At 44.5% G+C, this 17,461-nt stretch overlaps 1 protein-coding gene across 1 annotated transcript in view; it reads left to right on the top strand.

The window, feature by feature from the left end:
- The first annotated feature begins 3,080 nt into the window (after positions 1–3,080).
- The window catches only part of LOC138266650 (chymotrypsin inhibitor-like), a 36,715-nt gene continuing 22,334 nt past the window's right edge, over positions 3,081–17,461 (top strand). The window contains exons 1-2 of the mRNA XM_069215460.1: positions 3,081–3,177; positions 9,789–9,850. Coding sequence (XP_069071561.1) covers positions 3,126–3,177; positions 9,789–9,850 — 114 coding nt within the window. The 5' untranslated portion in view covers positions 3,081–3,125. The remainder of the gene's footprint in view (positions 3,178–9,788; positions 9,851–17,461) is intronic.

Genomic DNA, 17,461 nt, shown 5'->3' with positions numbered 1-17,461 from the left:
GGATTAGCTCTGCAGGCTTAGTAAAGATCTGGTGGTGACCATCTGCCGCCACCCTGAGGTGGGCCAGGGATAGTATTCCATATGTCAGTCCCTGTGTGCGGAGATAGGCTTTCACATCTGTAAATTTTCACCTAGCCTCCTGCACTAATTAAGTCAGGGAAAATAAAAAGCATGGACCCTTTATATTGAAGGAGGGCTCACTCCCTGGCCAAGCGAAGTACTGTGTCTCTGTCCCTGAAGTTAAAGAGACATGCGAATAAGCGGGTGCGTGGGGCCCCTGGAAGGGAGTGGTAGCCTAGGGTTCTATGTGCACACTCCACCACAAATTTGTTTGTAAAAACCTGGCAGGTGAAAAGCATGGTGGGAACATTTTCAACAAAAATATAGGTGAGGCCCATGTTTGTGAATTCAGAAACTACCATGATACGTGTATTGTTCTGCTGTGACCTTGCCTCAAGGTCTTCATTCTTAGCCATAACCATCTTAAGCATGTGCTCCACTTTCTCCAAACATTTATTGATGTTGAGTGTGTCATCATCTACCTCAGAAAGGAAATGCCCAGCTTTGTCAAGGTGTGTCGCATGTCAGTCTCTGTATTCCCCAATGCGGTGTAAGCGATTTCTGAGGGCATCAAAACAGGCATCAATCACCTCGAAGCCCACATGTAATTTCTTCATAATGGCAGCCATGCTGTCAATAGGTAATTCAGGAGCATCGTTGGAGGGAGTGTCTTCAGAATCTGAGGGGCAGCAAAGCTGTGATGGGCCCATTGCAGAGTCAAAGGAAAGTTTGTGTTGTTTTCAGTTGCTGCACCTCATAATATGTAATCCCCAAGGAGGGAGCAGGGACACTGGTTGGATTCAGAGATATCAACCAGAGAACACATGCAAAAAAGTTCTAATAGATGGACACAGTGCCTTCGGTAGTATAGTAGCAATGGTAGCAAAGGAGGACACAATAGTAGCACAATTAGGGGGCAGCTGGTTCTGGTGTGCAGGTCTGCAGCATTTATGAAGAGGTCTTTTAGGCATTCGTGTACCGTCAATTTTGCAGGCCTGAGTGATCACTCTCCCTAGTAGTAACCTAAGTGCATCTGTTGGTATGCAGGTGGAACCCCCAGCCTTTCAGTTCCCCCAGGCCCAGGTTGGTAATGGAGTATTTGGGTGAAGGTCAGTAGTGCAGGAACATTCACTGGAGCCCATAACTGTATGTAAGAAAACTGTGTGGGAGCTACAGTGGGGGCAACACAGCAGCACATACAGCCAAAAGATCCACGCCGGTCACATGGTGCATGGGCCACCCACACCTCCTCACAGCTACCAGGGTCGCTACAAGCCTGATCTTCACATGTGGAAGGACCAGCAGTTAAATCTCCCAAGGCCACCGCCTTCGAGCGGCAGACACACAGGTAAGCATCCGCATCCCCCACTGTGTCCCTGGGAAAGCATAGCGGGCCAGTGCCAAGACAGAGATGAATCTGGCCCCTGCAGACAGCCCTCATTTAGGCTCAAATGCAGATAAATCGAGTAGGTATCCTGGTTGGCAGTCCCCAGTACCGCAGTTCCCACAGCTGCCGGGACTATCAGTTCAGTATCATCCATCACAGTGCTCCCTCCAGGAGATCAAATCTCAGCCCCCTAGATAACGCAGAAAGGCTTATGTCATGGCCCTGCCCTCAGCATCACCCACAGCCGCTTTCGTTGCTGGGCCTCCAAAGGCCGCATCAGGCTGGGATGATGTAGGAACATGCACAGTGCCCCAAAAAGCCTCCACAGATGCTATTCTGCATCAGGGTGCCATTGGGTGGTGTGGCATACTGTATTGAGTGCCCGATGCCAATGCCTCAAGTCAGATTTCACAAAATCGCTGCATGTCGGGCATGTCTTTCCTGGGTTCTTCAATGCTGTGCAGCCATCTTGGTTGCCGGGTTGGCCATGCCCCCCCCTCCCTACATCATCCTTTCTCGCAATATCTGAACTTTTTTCTAGGCTCACCAATGGCCATTTATAAAACAAGTGCATTACCCAAAAATATTCTTCCCTACTTTGCTCACAATATACAGATGGCAGCCCGCATTTGCATTTTCTGAATGTCATCTATTAAGAACACCAGCGTAGATTGCATGAGTAGTCCTAACGAAACACTGCACAGTTCCAAAGAACACTGGAAGCTAAGTACTGGGATGAGGGGATGGGGGAAATAACATATAGCCTCAGTAAGCATTTGTAAAAGCCAAAAAGTGAAGTCACTTTTTTGTTCTGTATGTATGCATTTCTTCTTCTTAATATTATTATTATCATTATTATTATTATTATTATTATTATTATTATGGCACAAAGTGAGTTGGAAATGGTAGAAACAATTTAGGAGGAGAAAGCCTTGTAGTATAAAATGTACTTCAATTCTTTCCTAGAACCAGGTAGTTTGTTATACTATTGGTGTTGTGGGGGGGTTGTTCTAACGTCTTGGGTGACGAATTGCAACTGCAAAACGTCTTCTGAGTTTTCTGTTTCTTATTTTCGGGTCGTAGGGTGTAACAGAAACATAAAGAGGGTCGGACTGCTGTAAATCCTACCTATAGGCTACATTCATATCTTGTATTCAATAACTATTTTTTCGAAGAAATATTGGTGAATAGCCCCAGTAGATGAACGTGAACGAGGTTACATTTTATGGGGATTCACGCTTCCAAATTCGAGTTACACTTGTTCCATATATGAGGTTAGGTGCTGTCTGTCCAAAAGAGGTGCTACCTGGAATTGTCAGAAATCATATTTTGGACTACATACAATGTCAATACATGTTAGTAGAGAAATACTTTGCTGCGAATAAAGAGATATGCGAGTCACATGCCACCACAACTGGGATCGACAGAATCATGATAAAACTATGAGAAATGTCTTAATGTTTGGCCAATGATTACACCTGCCATCACACCTCAGGTATGTTTACCAACCGGCCTGGTACAAGGTACGTAAACACTGACAAGATTGTGATAGGGAAATGACCTGCAGATGGCGAATTTCCCAGGAAACGAATCGGTTGCCTGGTATAAAAGCTATGGACTCACTCCCACAATATTTGCATTCCCCTAGGGCAAAACCTGAGGCTACTTCAGCGTGAACATGAAACCGATAGTACTTGCTCTGACCGTGCTCTGCCTTGTAGGCCTCTCGGGTAAGATGCAACTTTTCTAATATGAGAACTTTAATATCACAAGCCTGTTCTCTTTTAATCTGCGTAGAGTAGTGAAAGCTGAAATGCTCAAATGAACTGCAAGATTAGAAGGAGCGACATGCGACATGAGCCTGGGTAGGTATGCTAGCGTGGTTTGCCGAACGTGGCGAATCCTGCGTGAGGAATTTGATGTTTAAAGCAACAGAGCCGCACCGGGGGCATATTATAATAAAAAAATAACTACATGCAGCAGCCAAAGAAAGATTGTCTGTTTCCCACTTATATAACAGGCACCCTGACTAGCTGTGCAGGTACAAAGTATGGGCGAAAAAGTAGCGCCTTTACAGAATGGTGATCAAACCCACTTCTCTGTGTCTATCCAAGGGTTGGGTCCATTCTTTGTGGTCATTCATGGTCCCGTTGTGGTGGATGTCTTTATTAGCCCACCACATGGTCACCGAATTACACCGACTCCATGAAGGTGATGGTATAGCTTACATTGATGTTCACAAAGTTGTGTGCCTATTTCAAGGGGTGGAATAGTTTGTTTCCATAGGGGAGAGCCCGGCGGAGGCAGTGGACCCACACATGTGCTTCCTGGCTGTAGCTGGCTTTTAGACGAGGCCTGCTATCGCTAAAACAAAAAAACAAAAAAAACTCACCACTTAGAAGAGAGTACTTTGGCCTTCCTTGCTTCTTTCTGGAGCCCACGGCCTATGTGGGTGCGGAAAACATATGCTACAGCAGGAGTGCTTTACACGCTTAGCTTCGCTTGGATGGTGCTTCGTCCCTGTCCATACTGGATATGAAGAGCATTGCACTTTTTTGTAGGTGTTTTCCTATATTCTGTTTCAAGAATGTAAATGTGTCTCTATTACATAACATTTTGGAACACTCTGATGCACGACAATAGGTTGTTTCTGCAGATCGATGCATTCTTACATCATATATAAGAAAACAATTTCCGTGCCTGTTTTTAAGATATATAAGGAAAGCGTTATTTTTCGCCTGATATTTTGAAAAGGACCTGTAATGAGATGTTGCGTAGACTTCTCTATATATCCGAGTTTGATTTCAAACCACCACTATTAGTAATGTGGTTGGCCTTTTAAATAGTGCTACTCAATATGCTTTCTAGAACTTATGGAAATAAGCTCTTCCTTTATGTTCGAACAAATTAAGGTTTTACACAGCTTTCAGTTAGAGGAAAGCTCTTCCACAATTTGGATCCATTTACAGATTATGATATAACTCTTTCGGTAATTACTTCGTTTGCACACTAAAGTCTAGCCTTTCAGAAACTGTATGTAAAATGACTCTCTGTTCTGCTGCACTAAATATACTTTAAGCATTGTTTTACTAGTACTTGGCGCTAAAGCCAATGAATAGTGTGATCAAGGCTAAGCAATAAATGACAAAACTGAGAAGCAGGTGATAATTAGATAATGTAAGCATTCCCTTGGTGCTACCGAAATCCCCGCAAGTGCAAGAGCAGTACCTCTCTAATTTGTTCCACCCCACTTGTAAGGTGTGCATTACAGTCCAATATGACTCTCCAGTCCAACAACACAAGGGGAGTTTCAGACCAGGGAAACCAGGTTCTAGTCTAGGTGTCGTTCAACATCCTGTCATTCTGGGCACATCAATTTCCCCTTGCTTTAAAAAAATGAATGGGATCTTGTGCAATGTAACTGGTGTTCGTGTAAAGCGCTCCGATACATTTGAGTAGAGTCCGCGCTTTATAAAAACACAAAACACCTCTTCTTGGGCAGTAGGGAATGACCGAATCAAAAAGCCAATTTTCATTCGAATTCACTGCCTTCAAACCATTAAACCATTCAGAATGTATCTGTGTGTTCAGGCCATTGTGGTTGGCTGATAAGCATCCTATCGGCTAGTATGTTGCACTTACATAATTGTAATGCTACGCTTCCTTTATCTCTGTGTTCCACTGTGGCTCTGCCTGTGGTCCGCTTTGGGGACAGGACCTTTCTCAGTGACAGGAACATATGCAACTCTTAAGTCATCGTATAGTATGTGCTCCGAGAGTGAGTGTCTTTCATAGATATTGTTCTATTTCATTGGAAGATCTTTGCATTCACAACGTGTAGAAAACAACAGACTAAACCTGAAATATCCAACACAGGCCAGGAAGCTGTATTGATGACAGATTTTCAGAATAATCACAGCCCATGTAAGTGTGCTCTAAGCTAACTACATGCACATATATCTTATGCCCCTATCCTAAATATTTGCAATAACACCTGTCCTCCTAGACCTAACTTTGACATCACAGGACAAAAGGTTACTAAATGCACTCCATAAATGATGTATGCTACCATATCGAATAGCACATAACTGAACAAATGTTTGTGAGGTTGCTGGGAAACGCAAGCTGACCTCAAAAGTAAAAGTGATTGTCTGCCTAGGTAATTGTGCAGAGGACCCTCACCTTTCAAAATGTCCATCTCTTGGATAACTTTAATTCAGGCCTGGGGAAAATCTTGAAAATAGCTCCAAAACTTCTAAACACAAGCAACTAGGAAATCAGAAAAAAACAGCATCGGAATCCATTTAGTATTATGAAAAACAGAAATATCTCTGGAGCCCTCGTAGGACACTCAATAAGAGTGATTGAAAAAGAAACTAGGCGGTAGAATCAAAATGACGCCACCTATTCACACAGACATAAATAAACAAAACACCAATTAAAAATGTTTAGAGGTTGGCACTGTCGAACCACGCATTGGATTACTACAGGAGCTTGATTACATCCATCATTCATGGAAAGCGGTGGAAGGAAAGATGATAATCTAAGACCACTAAGCTCTGTGTCATTTTTATCACCTTTTAATGTTTTGTTGTTCCATAGCAGTTCCTAGGGATTTTTCCTTCTGGGAAGAGTTTGTGGCCCCCCTGCCTGATAGTAACATTCCAAACAGCAAATTTAAAATGTTATCAGGGAAAACTCTTGCTGTGAATTGAAAATGGAGAGAACTTCCATTTGTGTCCCCTCTTAAAGACTAAAGGGGATATCCCACTATGATTCTATTTGAACAAACCCCTATTGGTGGCCGCTAATTATTATTTTTGGGATGCTTCGGTTTACACAGGGGAGTTTTCTATTAAAATCTAGTAAATATCTGTAAATTGAGTCCAGATACGTGTGCAGATAAAGGTCCTTTGTTTTTTTTTGTTTTTTTTTGTTTTGTTTCAATGAATGTAATATTTGCCAATGTTATGTGAAGTCAGCTCTGGCGCAAAGCTATGTGAACATTAGAATAAGTGGATTACAATAACAGGTTTTGAGATCATGAAAGGTGTAACTGTCATTATATTTCCTCATAAATGCTCCCAAACATTTTCTTTAGTGTAACATGATGCTTGGAAGGTGGACGAAGAGTGCCATCTCCAGAGGACAACCTTGTTATGTGCTCCTTCTCCCATGTTCTTCTTTGTTTGGATACCCAGTACTTTCTTAGAAACTGAGAATATCTATGCCAGGCACCTCTTTAAGAAGGATAAGACTGAAACCAGTGCTATCAGCTGACCCTTTGAATTTGAGAGATGCACTGACTGTGATTGCCAACGATTTGCTGCTACCCAACTACCTGGTTTTGAGAATATAAAACTGCTTTGCTCTGAAGCACACTGAACATCATTTTGGATTTGACATGTATTGACCTGCTGCTGCAGATGCCTTCCACAGCATGGGGCATGCGTGCTGCTCCTTTCTCCTGGCCAGGGTAAAGCATATTGGCCTTCCTGAACTAGGATATTGCCCTATGTGGAAGCGTCCAGCCAGCTCAAGGAATCTAAAATGCTCATGGGGACCTGAAGCCCTCTCACCATTAGACCATAGGTGAGCTGTGGAGAAAGTCACCACTACAGTATTTGATGGTTGTGAACATTCACTGATTGCCATGAATCCCTCACAAGGGACTGAGGTGGGCTGTATGTGAGAGCAAGAAGTTGAAACGTGGCAAGCTACCACTCCCAGTAAATACTTTGTTTTTTTTTTCTTTTGCTTCCGTGAAACGTCAATTTGCTTTGCTATTTACTGACTTATTTGTTTGTGGACTTTGAGGGTAACAAGCCATAAATTGTGCTGAGTGATATAAGGTAACCCAATTTAGATGGGGCAATTGTATACATCAGTTTTGAGAGAATATTCATTCCCAGCTTCATAAGCATTAGGAATTTGAAAACTCTGAATGATTGTATTGCTTATTCAATACTGAATTCCAATGATACTCAATGGCATATTTAAGTGCTCCTAGTGAAACCGTAGCACCGCCATTGCATTATTTTTGTACATTAAGGCATCGCTAAAGTAGCTTTTTCCATGCGTCATATTTACAAAGTGGTGCAATGCATTCATTGGGCCACTTTATAATCCCTTGGACCACTTTATGCTTGGTGCTTTGCTCCATTAGGGGGGCCGAAAAAATGGCACCAAGAAATCAAAAAGATTTCTTTGTGCCATTTTTGGGCATTTTTAACGCCTTCACATAGCAGGCGTTAAAATGGGCCTCCCTTTGTTTTTCAATGGGCCTCTAGGTGCTTTGCAGGATTAGTATCAACATTTTTTATGCTAATCCTGCAAAGCGCCAAACTAGCATAAAAAATTCTGATGCTAGTTCCCTAACTACCGCCATGGTGTGCCGTATGGTAAATATGGCGCACACGTTGTGGCGTTGGGGAGGCGCTAAGGGGTGGGTTGTATGACGGAACCACGCATGCCTGAACAACGCCGTCGGAACAACAACCATGTCGTTTCTACGCATACCTTTACCATGCATGCCTTTACAGCAATTTTTCGTTGTAAAGGCATGCCTAGTAAAGGCATGTGTGGAAACCGCATGTGTGGTTCTCTCATGCCACCCCTACCCTAAAAATAGAAGTACTTCGACCCCCCACCATTAAAAACTATCCCGATACCCCCCACCCACCCTGAGCCCTAAAACCGACCCCCACCCCAAAAATAAAACCCAACCACTAAAAACGAAATAACCCGACCCCCCCACTCTGCCCCTAAAACCAGAAGTACCCCGACCCCCCACCTTTAAAGGCTACCTCGATATCCCCACCCACCCTGAGCCCTAAAACCAACCCTCAACCCCCAAAAATAAACTACCCAACCCCTAAAAACATATCTACCCTGACCTACCCACCCCTGCCCCTAAAAAACCAACCTCGCCTGTCCTGAATACAAAATTACCCCAACCCCCGCCCCTGCCCCTAAAAACCTGACCACCCCACCCGCCCTAAATACAGAATTACCCCGACTCCCCCACCCTTAAAAACCTGCCCACCTTAAATACAAAATTACCCGACTCCCCACCCCCACCCCTAATACCCCACCCGCCCTAAATACAAAATTACCCCAACCCCCCACCCCTGCCCCTAAAAACCTGACCTCTCACCTACGCTGAATAAAATACTACCCCAACCCCTACCCCAACCCTAAAAACCTGAGCCCCTACCTTCCCTGAATACAAAATTACTCCAACCCCCACCCTCACCCCTAAAAACCTGACCCCCCACCCGCCCTAAATACAAAATTACCCCGACCTCCACCCCTAAAAACCCACCCGCCCTAAATACAAAATTACCTGGCCCCCACCCCTAATAACCTGCCCCACCCGCCCTAAATACAAAATTACCCCAACCCCCACCCGCCCCTAAAAGCCCAACTGCCCCACCCATTCTAAATGCAAAATTACCCCGACCCCCACCCCTAACAATCTGCCCCCTCACCCTCTCTAAAGACATAATTACTCCAACGCCCCAAATACAAAATTACCCAGATCCCCCACCCTGCCCCTAAAAATGGGACCGACCCACCAGCCCTAAATACAAATTACCCTGACCCCCTGCCTCTAAAAACCCAACCCCCCACCCTCTAAATACTAAATTACCCTGACCCTCCCGCCCCTAAAAACAAAATAACCCAGTCTCAACACCCCCACCGTAACAACCATAGTACCGCCCCCTCACCGCCGCCCCTTTAAAAAAAAAATAACCTAACCACCCCAACCCCTTCACCCCCTGCCCACACCCCTAAAAACTACTGCAAACCGTGGCCCAGCCCCACTTACCTGACCGCGTCCTCTCCCGATGGATCTTCCTTTTTCTCTGCCTTAACCACGCATGTGCGCTGTTCAGCACATGTGTGGTTAAAGCAGAGAAAAAGGCCTGCATTGTTCAGGCAAGCATTGTTCCCCTTGCGTAAACAACACAGGCGTGGTTCCGGACGCATTGTTCCGGATCTTTCCCTTAAGGAGTGCAAGGAAAATGGCACTGCACTGGGTTCTGCAGCACACATAGAAGGAGTAAATTGCCTCTATTGATTGTGTCCTTTCCTACACGAAAACAATCACCCCCACAGCTCAGGCTCCCTTGCACCATGAATAAACCTTCGTAGAAAGACACAAAGGTTTTGTATTTATATAATATTACCAACAGACTATTTTTGCTACCATGATATTGTTAAGTGTAGAGGGACATTGTAGGGTTGGGATGCATAGATCCTGACAAAAATAAGCAGAAATGTAAATCAAATGTTTTGTTTCCTGTGCTAGTACATTTCTTTGACATCTTTGTTACAGGAGGCATGCGAGGCAAAGAAGGTACTGGCAAAGATGAACTGCAAGATGGTCGTCCACGAATGGTAACGTTTCTCTTACTCAACATTGCCAATTTCAACTTTTTATTTTCATGGAGGTTTGTCTGTGGCTCTTTCGCTTCTTAGAGAACCTTACATTCGTCCCTTTGATAGTCATTGATCAGATCTGATCAAAATAGCAATAACTCATGTGCCATTTGACATTATATATAATGGCCTATGTGTTGTTTAAAAAAATCTCTCTGTTGACTATAGTTCTATCTATTATTATCCCCAACGGGGCATTATTTCTAAATGATAGGGAGGGTGAAGAGGCTCTGATGTACTTGAGGGTGATGGCAATAAAGGCAGTTGTAACAAGTACAGATTAAAATATTGCAGATAATTTATAATACGTCCGATTTACTATGCACAACTGTAATGAAGATAGTGAGCTGTGCCTGAGCAGCAGTGACCACATGAGGATTTTTTATCACACAAAATGGTCCTGCCCTAAACTAAGGCGATAGGAGGTTCACATACAGCAATGTCTGGCTCATAATACTGATACACCACAAGTAACACACCAATCAAGCACAGTAAAATTCTACTTGACATAGACATGGTTGTGGTGGGTAGAGAGATTTTTAAACTGTAAGGCAGCTCTAGAATTCGGGAATACAGGACGGGTAATGGCTTGGAGTATGGTGGAAGTGAGGTACACTTAGGACTGCAGCCGCTGTCGCCAGAAATTTGAAATGGTAAAGTGGTCTTAGCGAGGCCATTGTGGAATGGAGAGATGATGATATGGGGGGATCTTATCTGGGCGGGCACTGTAAGGTGGATCGCCCTTAGGAGTAGGACATCTGAAGAAAAGAAGTATGACCTGTTGCCTGGAAACGTATGTGCCATGTACAGAATGATTTAATTTTAGTACCTTGTGCTAATTGATTGTTTTCTATGAAAAACGTGTTTTAAAATGAGAAGGAAGAGCCAGTTGATGTTCCAGTGTTGGAAATGTTGCAGTTTGCCACCTTTAATCGAAACTTCCCACCATGATTTTTTTAAATTGCACCCCTACTGTGTGCGCAAACCCCGAAACACACACCTACACATACACTATGGATAGGTGCTCAAATCCTGCCTGCACACAAATCTTCCCTAGATATATCACTGCACCCACATACTTACAAGTATATAGACACATATGTGCGCATAGTTGCTGTGCCAAAGGGTTCACCCTGCATCTTATTTATGAAGTTCACCGAGGCAGAAAACAATCAGTGCTACTTGTGCCCTCACTCGACGGGGATGTGGCTATGCATGTTGGATGGACGACTGTTGTTGGGTCGGGCAATGTAATAAATCTTACGCACCACTTGCATTTGGGACCTCTCAGCTATTCGGAGCAGCGTACAACATGGCTCTTAACCTCGTTTAAGGAGATGTCACTCCATGTAATATTTCCTCCTAAAAAGACAACAACGTCAATTGATTTCAATAGTGTCATCTTCTCTGCAAACATTTCTCATCCTTCAAAAAGTTTGAATGTTTCACCCTTTGGCATCTTTGAGGAAACCAACCAGACAGAAAGAGCTATAATAATCCTCTGTGGATACATGAAAGTAAGAGAAGAATAGCAGTACACTACGATTGAGAGATGGGTGGCTACTGGGATGATATGGGTTAGTGTGGTCTGCATCACTGAGGGAGTAAAATGAGGGGGCATTAGGTGGCAGGGTTTGAGCTGTATGGTGGAAGATGAGTAGTGTGAAGATCGAGGAGAGAATGTGTCACAGCTGAGGAGCTGTGTTGATTCTAATAACATTCTAGAATTTCGGGAACTCCTACGGCCGTCAGACATGAAATTTCGCACCACATAGGTAGCAGCGACAGCAACAGGGCTAGCCTTCCCCCACACCTGCTGGAAATGCTCATCAGTCGTGCACGCCTTTCTCACACTAGGAACAGATACATCATAGATGTAGCAGCAAGATTGCCTCTGGGAAAAAGGATAGCAGGGGATGTGGCAATGCAACCCTTACATACACAGGAAAGGTATTGTAGGGACAGCGGTAATGCAAAGCCCCATTATGAAAACAAACCAGGTGCAGCACTGACGTGCATTGAAAGAATTCCTCACACACAAAAAACAGCCTAGTTAGTAGCAATCCAAACTTCCTTCTCTCTCTCTCTCTCTCTCTCTCTCATACGCGCGTGCGCGCACACACACACGCACGTGGTATAGGACAGCAATGCAAAGCTCTCTTATACAGACGGAAGAAAAAAATATTGACAACATCATCAGGTCCAGTTTGTCTGTCCTTCTCTTACCAGTTGTTAGGGTATGTTAGAATCCACTTAACCCGAGCCCGGTCTTCAAATCTAATTTATGCTTCTCATTTAAAAATGTTATGGTAAATCTAGCGTTCGTGCAATTGCCAGCAAACATAAAATGATATTTACGGCTTTTTATCACTAACTGAGGAACAATTTGTAGTAGTAACTTTATCAAACGTGTTTGCGCAATTATGTGCTTTAGCTGTGTGTAGTTAGTTATATGCCACCTGTCGTCGTTAGCAAAAATGTGATGCCGTTCTTCTGTAATCGCAGGGCATATTACTGCATCACTCTAAGGGCCATATGTACCAAAGCTTTTTCCCATAGACACAGAATGGGTAAAATCCTTTGATACATCTGGCCCTAAATACCTAATCATTTTGTACAGCAATATCGATACTGCCTCTCATATCACTACCGAGAAACTCTAAATGAGCACCTGTGTGTGTGTGAATGAACACTAGATGGAGAAAGAATGAATGAAAGAGAGAAGAGTGAGAAAGACTGAATAACTGGATGAACTTATTTAGCATCTCTCACTCCTTATATATGGATTGTCTTGACGCATCTTTTTGTTCTTTCTATTTGATTAACAACGATTTTTAACCATCATATTACCAACCATGAGCTGGCATTTTTTTACCCCTAAAATCTAATGGCCTAAGCTAGGATCGAAGCTATTGATTTCTAAACATCTGCCGTTCTGGGTGTATAATAAACAAACAATAAACTTCAAAAAGAGAACGCGATTTCGATGAGTGACCTAAATACACAGGGGCAGATTTAAGAAAGTGGCACTGCACCTGCTACTGCATCAACATTTTTGAAGCTATTGATGTAATATTCAGGGTTAGCGCCAAACGTTTGACGCTAACCCTGAACAGTACATAGGAGCCCATTGAAACCAATGATGTGCTCCTTTTTAACGCCTTCTCTGAGCAGGAGTTAAAAACTGCAGCAAAAAATGGTGCAAAGAAATCCTTTAGATTTCTTTGTGCCATTTATTCGGCACCCTTAAAGGGGGAACGTTCCCACTTGCATACATTATGCCTGTCGCAGGCATATTGTGGCGCAAGGGGTTACAAAGTGGTGCAGTGCATGCATTGCACCACTCTGTAAATTTGGTGTGGTGATTTTGTCCTCGTTGGGCCACATTAGCGTAAAAGAAATGATGCTAATGTGGAGCAAGGAGAAGCTAGGCCCTCTTAAATCTGGGCCATAATGTTCTACGTGAACATCACATGCGTCTCTACAGGGGGACCACATGGTGCCCGTGCCTCAGTTTAATTTACCCTGTCCCCCTTGCTCCTTGGCCCCACCACCACAGCTGTTGGATGTGCCAGGACGCATTACACATTGAATGTTCCTTTGCAAATACATTAAGCTGACATAACACCTTCACTGCAAAACAGTGCTGTTTGCTTGAAATATTTATATCTAACTTTTTAATCTATTTTTATGCTATGTTTGGGTATATATTTATAAACATTCGTTCACGCTAATTAGAAGTGCATGGTGAGGGTATGACATAAATACTTTCGGAGACAAGTTATAACTACTTGAGATAACTATAACTGGTGAAATTCAGTGGTTTTATTTGTTTAAAATGGTAAGGTTATTTTAAATATAAAGTAAGCTAATATTACAACTCCAAACTATAATAACACTTTAACCTTTGTTTTTCTCAGTGAATTTCTATATTTTTTAAACCTAAAGTTAGAAGTCCAGCCAGATATTCATTCCAAGTAAGGGAAAATAAACCTGTTAAGAAATATAAAAAACCCACTCTAGGATGTAGCACTGACAACCTGTAACTACTATTGCGGATTCGTTACTGTTTAATTAGGCCCATTGACAATCACAAGGTAGATAAAATGATGTCATGTCCACAGATGTAATATCAACTGAGGCAGAGGGAATTCCTGCAGTCTAAAGCAAAGAAGGATCTGGGAGTCCATGTGTGGCAATTGTGATAGAGAAGCTGGCAGCTTTTACTGAACGCTCAAGTTGATTCATGTGGGGCATAAGTAGTTTATCCAGGCCAGAATTTGTCCTTTGTGTTGTGGTACTTGTTGTTTTTCTTACTTTCTTTCCCCATTTTAAGTCCAGACAAAAACAGGATTTAGCAAGCTACTCACATTTGACATATGGCAAATCTCTTACTTTATAATTTTCGATTATGCTAATTACGTTTTACTACGTTCACTGTGGCCCATCATGCCTGGTTGATCGTTTTTTTTTTTTTACCTAAGACTCTTTAATGGTTTAACCACTTAATTCAATCAAGTATACACACTGTTAACCCTGTACACACGTTGTTATATACAGGTTAGTTAAAATCCTAAAAGTGTTTGTGGATTTCTGCCCCTGAAAGGTTGTATGTCGCATATTGACTGGTTCTTTAACATTTCTAGACAGCTTCGATAATACTCACACTCTCTGCAACACTTTCAGGATTATGCAAAGCAGTGCTGCTGCACCATACCACATGCACCTCACCCAACGTCTCTGTTGGACTTTTTTGCTTATGCAGGGTCATCCCCAATCTTTTTGTCTCCTGCTTCCTATTTGTTCTGACCTGTTGCTGTTGGCTTTTGAACTCTAAGCACTTTACCACTGCTAACTAGTGTCAAAGTGCATATGCTCTCTGTGTAAATTGTATGCAATTGGTTTATCCATGATTGGCATATTTGATTTACTAGTAAGTCCCTAGTAAAGTGCACTAGAGTTGCCAGGGCCTGTAAATCAAATGCTACTAGTGAGCCTGCAGCGCTGATTGTGCCACCCACATTAAGTAGCTCTGTAATCATGTCTCAGACCTGCCACTGCAGTGTCTGTGTGTGCAGTTTTAACTGTAAATTCCACATGGAAAGTGTACCCACTTGCCAGGCCTAAACCTTCCCTTTTCTTACATCTAAGGCACCCCTAAGGTAGGCCCTAGCTAGCCCCAAGGGCAGGGTGCAGTGTATGGTTAAGATAGGACATATAGGCACTCATTACAACATTGGCGGTAAATTCTGCTTACCGACGTGCAGAACACCGCCAACACACTGCCACGGCTGCGGAATTCCGCCACAGCTATTACAACCCTCAGCTCGGAATCCGCCAAAATCCAGACACCCACACAAGTCCGCCACACCAAAGGTCAGTGATAAATTGGACATAACAAAACCGACACCGTCTCGCCAACAGGAATACGCACACACTATCACGACCCACGAATCCACGCAGCGGTCTTTCAACCGCGGTATTCCATTGGCGGTACAAACCGCCGCGCTCAAAATACACACACATTTCCAAAATACAACCACATTGGACAATTCGAAATGCACACACTGATACACATACACACACCACTCCCAGACACCCAATACAATATAAAACACAAACCCACATCACCCACAAACCCTTACAACAAGAAATTTAGACGAAGGCCAGAGAGACAGCACAGCAAAAACAACACCACCATACAGAGGCATACAACACCATCACACATACACATCCACGCACAAAACACCACACACCCCTAAACATCACCCCACACATCACAACACACCATCTCACACATCACCCACACCACCCCATGGCACTGCAAAGAAACCCCAGGTTTTCTGAGGAGGAGCTCAGGGTCAGGTTGGAGGAAACCATCCGGGTAGAGTCACAGCTATTCGGATCACAGGTGCTGCACACCACCATAGCTAGAAAGATGGAGCTATGGCACAGAATTGTGGACAGGGTCAACGCAGTGGGACAGCACCCAAGAACACAGGATGACATCAGGAAGAGGTGGAACAACTTACAGGGGAAGGTGCGTTCCATGGTCTCAAGACACCACATCGCAGGTCAGAGGACTGGCGGCGGACCCCCACCTCCTCCCCCACAACTAACAACATGGGAGGAGCAGGTCTTGGCTATACTGCATCCTGAGGGCATTGCAGGAGTAGCTGGAGGAATGGACTCTGATAAGTCAAATCTTAACTACCATAACCCCCACCCTACCTGCATGCTATCACATACCCTCACCATCACCCCCATCACTCCAGCACCTCACATGTGTCCCACTATCACAAACCATCCATCCCAACACCAAGCCCTGCATTCAACAACAAAGCATGGACACCCATCACCAAAGCATGTCCACTGCACATACCCACACAGACCCCTAAACAATAAGCGCACAAGGTCCTACACCAGAATGCAAACACTGGGGTACAGGGTCACCCACCCATAGCACACCATGGCACACACAGATGCAATAATCATGCCTTTACACCCCTGCAGGACCCCTACCCAACGTCACTGGACAGGAGGTTCCAGACGTGTCCACCCCCTCCAGAAGAGGCCCACAGTGATGACAGCAGCTCTGTCCAACTGGATCTAGATGACCAGCCTGGCCCATCTGGGACCTTGGTACAGTCGGTTCCCCTCACACTGGCACAAGCCACAACAGAACTTCCCCCCTCTGGAAACACCAGCACAGCACCCACCCAGCGGGCCCATATCTCTGGCCCCAGGACACGTCAAGCAGCAGTGTGTCCACCACTACAGGGAACCCAGGCTAACCCACCACCCCAAGAACAGCAGGGTCCTGGGGGCAGTGGCAGTGGGCACACGGTTCAGGGGACAGAGGCCCAGGAACACAGGGGAACTAGGAGGGCTGCTTTGTGACAGGGGGAGGACAGGCCCAGGGAACCCACTCTCCACGAGGACCTCTCCAACATCATGGGAGCCTACCACCATTCCCAGGAAACAATGGCAACGGTACTGGCCAAGTTTCAGGAGACCTACCGGCTGCAGGAGGAACAGTATTTGGGGTTCAGGGAGGAACTCAAATCCATCAATACCACCCTGGGCACCATTGTAGGGGTGCTGAAGAAACTCGGCAACACCAGGAGGGACACTCTGGCACAACAAGGGGCTACTGACACTAGCCTGGACGATGAATTGCCCACCACCTCTGCCGGCGCTAGTGGACAGGAGGCACTGTCACAGGACCACGACACCAGCACCCACCCCCTGCAGATGGAGAACCACCCGCAAGCAGACCCTGAGATCCAGGACAAAGATAGAGAACCATGCCAAGACCCCCGCCAAGAAATGAGACCACCCTGAATGTCATCCTTTTGTCCCACTTTGTCACCCTGTCCATCCATCAACTGCCTCAGCTCAACTTCCTATGCCCCTTTGGACAATGCACCTGTGAGACTAAGAGACCGGACTCTGCCATGGACATTCCTCCACCATCACCCCTGACCATTTTACAATCCCCTCCACTATTTAGCACTTAAATAAACACCATTAAATCACAAAACTATCTGGAGTCAGTCTGTGCTTTCG

The sequence above is a fragment of the Pleurodeles waltl genome, chromosome 11 (assembly GCF_031143425.1).
Source record: "Pleurodeles waltl isolate 20211129_DDA chromosome 11, aPleWal1.hap1.20221129, whole genome shotgun sequence".
Classification (NCBI taxonomy): Eukaryota; Metazoa; Chordata; class Amphibia; order Caudata; family Salamandridae; genus Pleurodeles; species Pleurodeles waltl.
The sequence above is the reverse complement of the archived record's forward strand: the minus strand, read 5'-3'. Positions and strand labels throughout refer to the sequence as shown.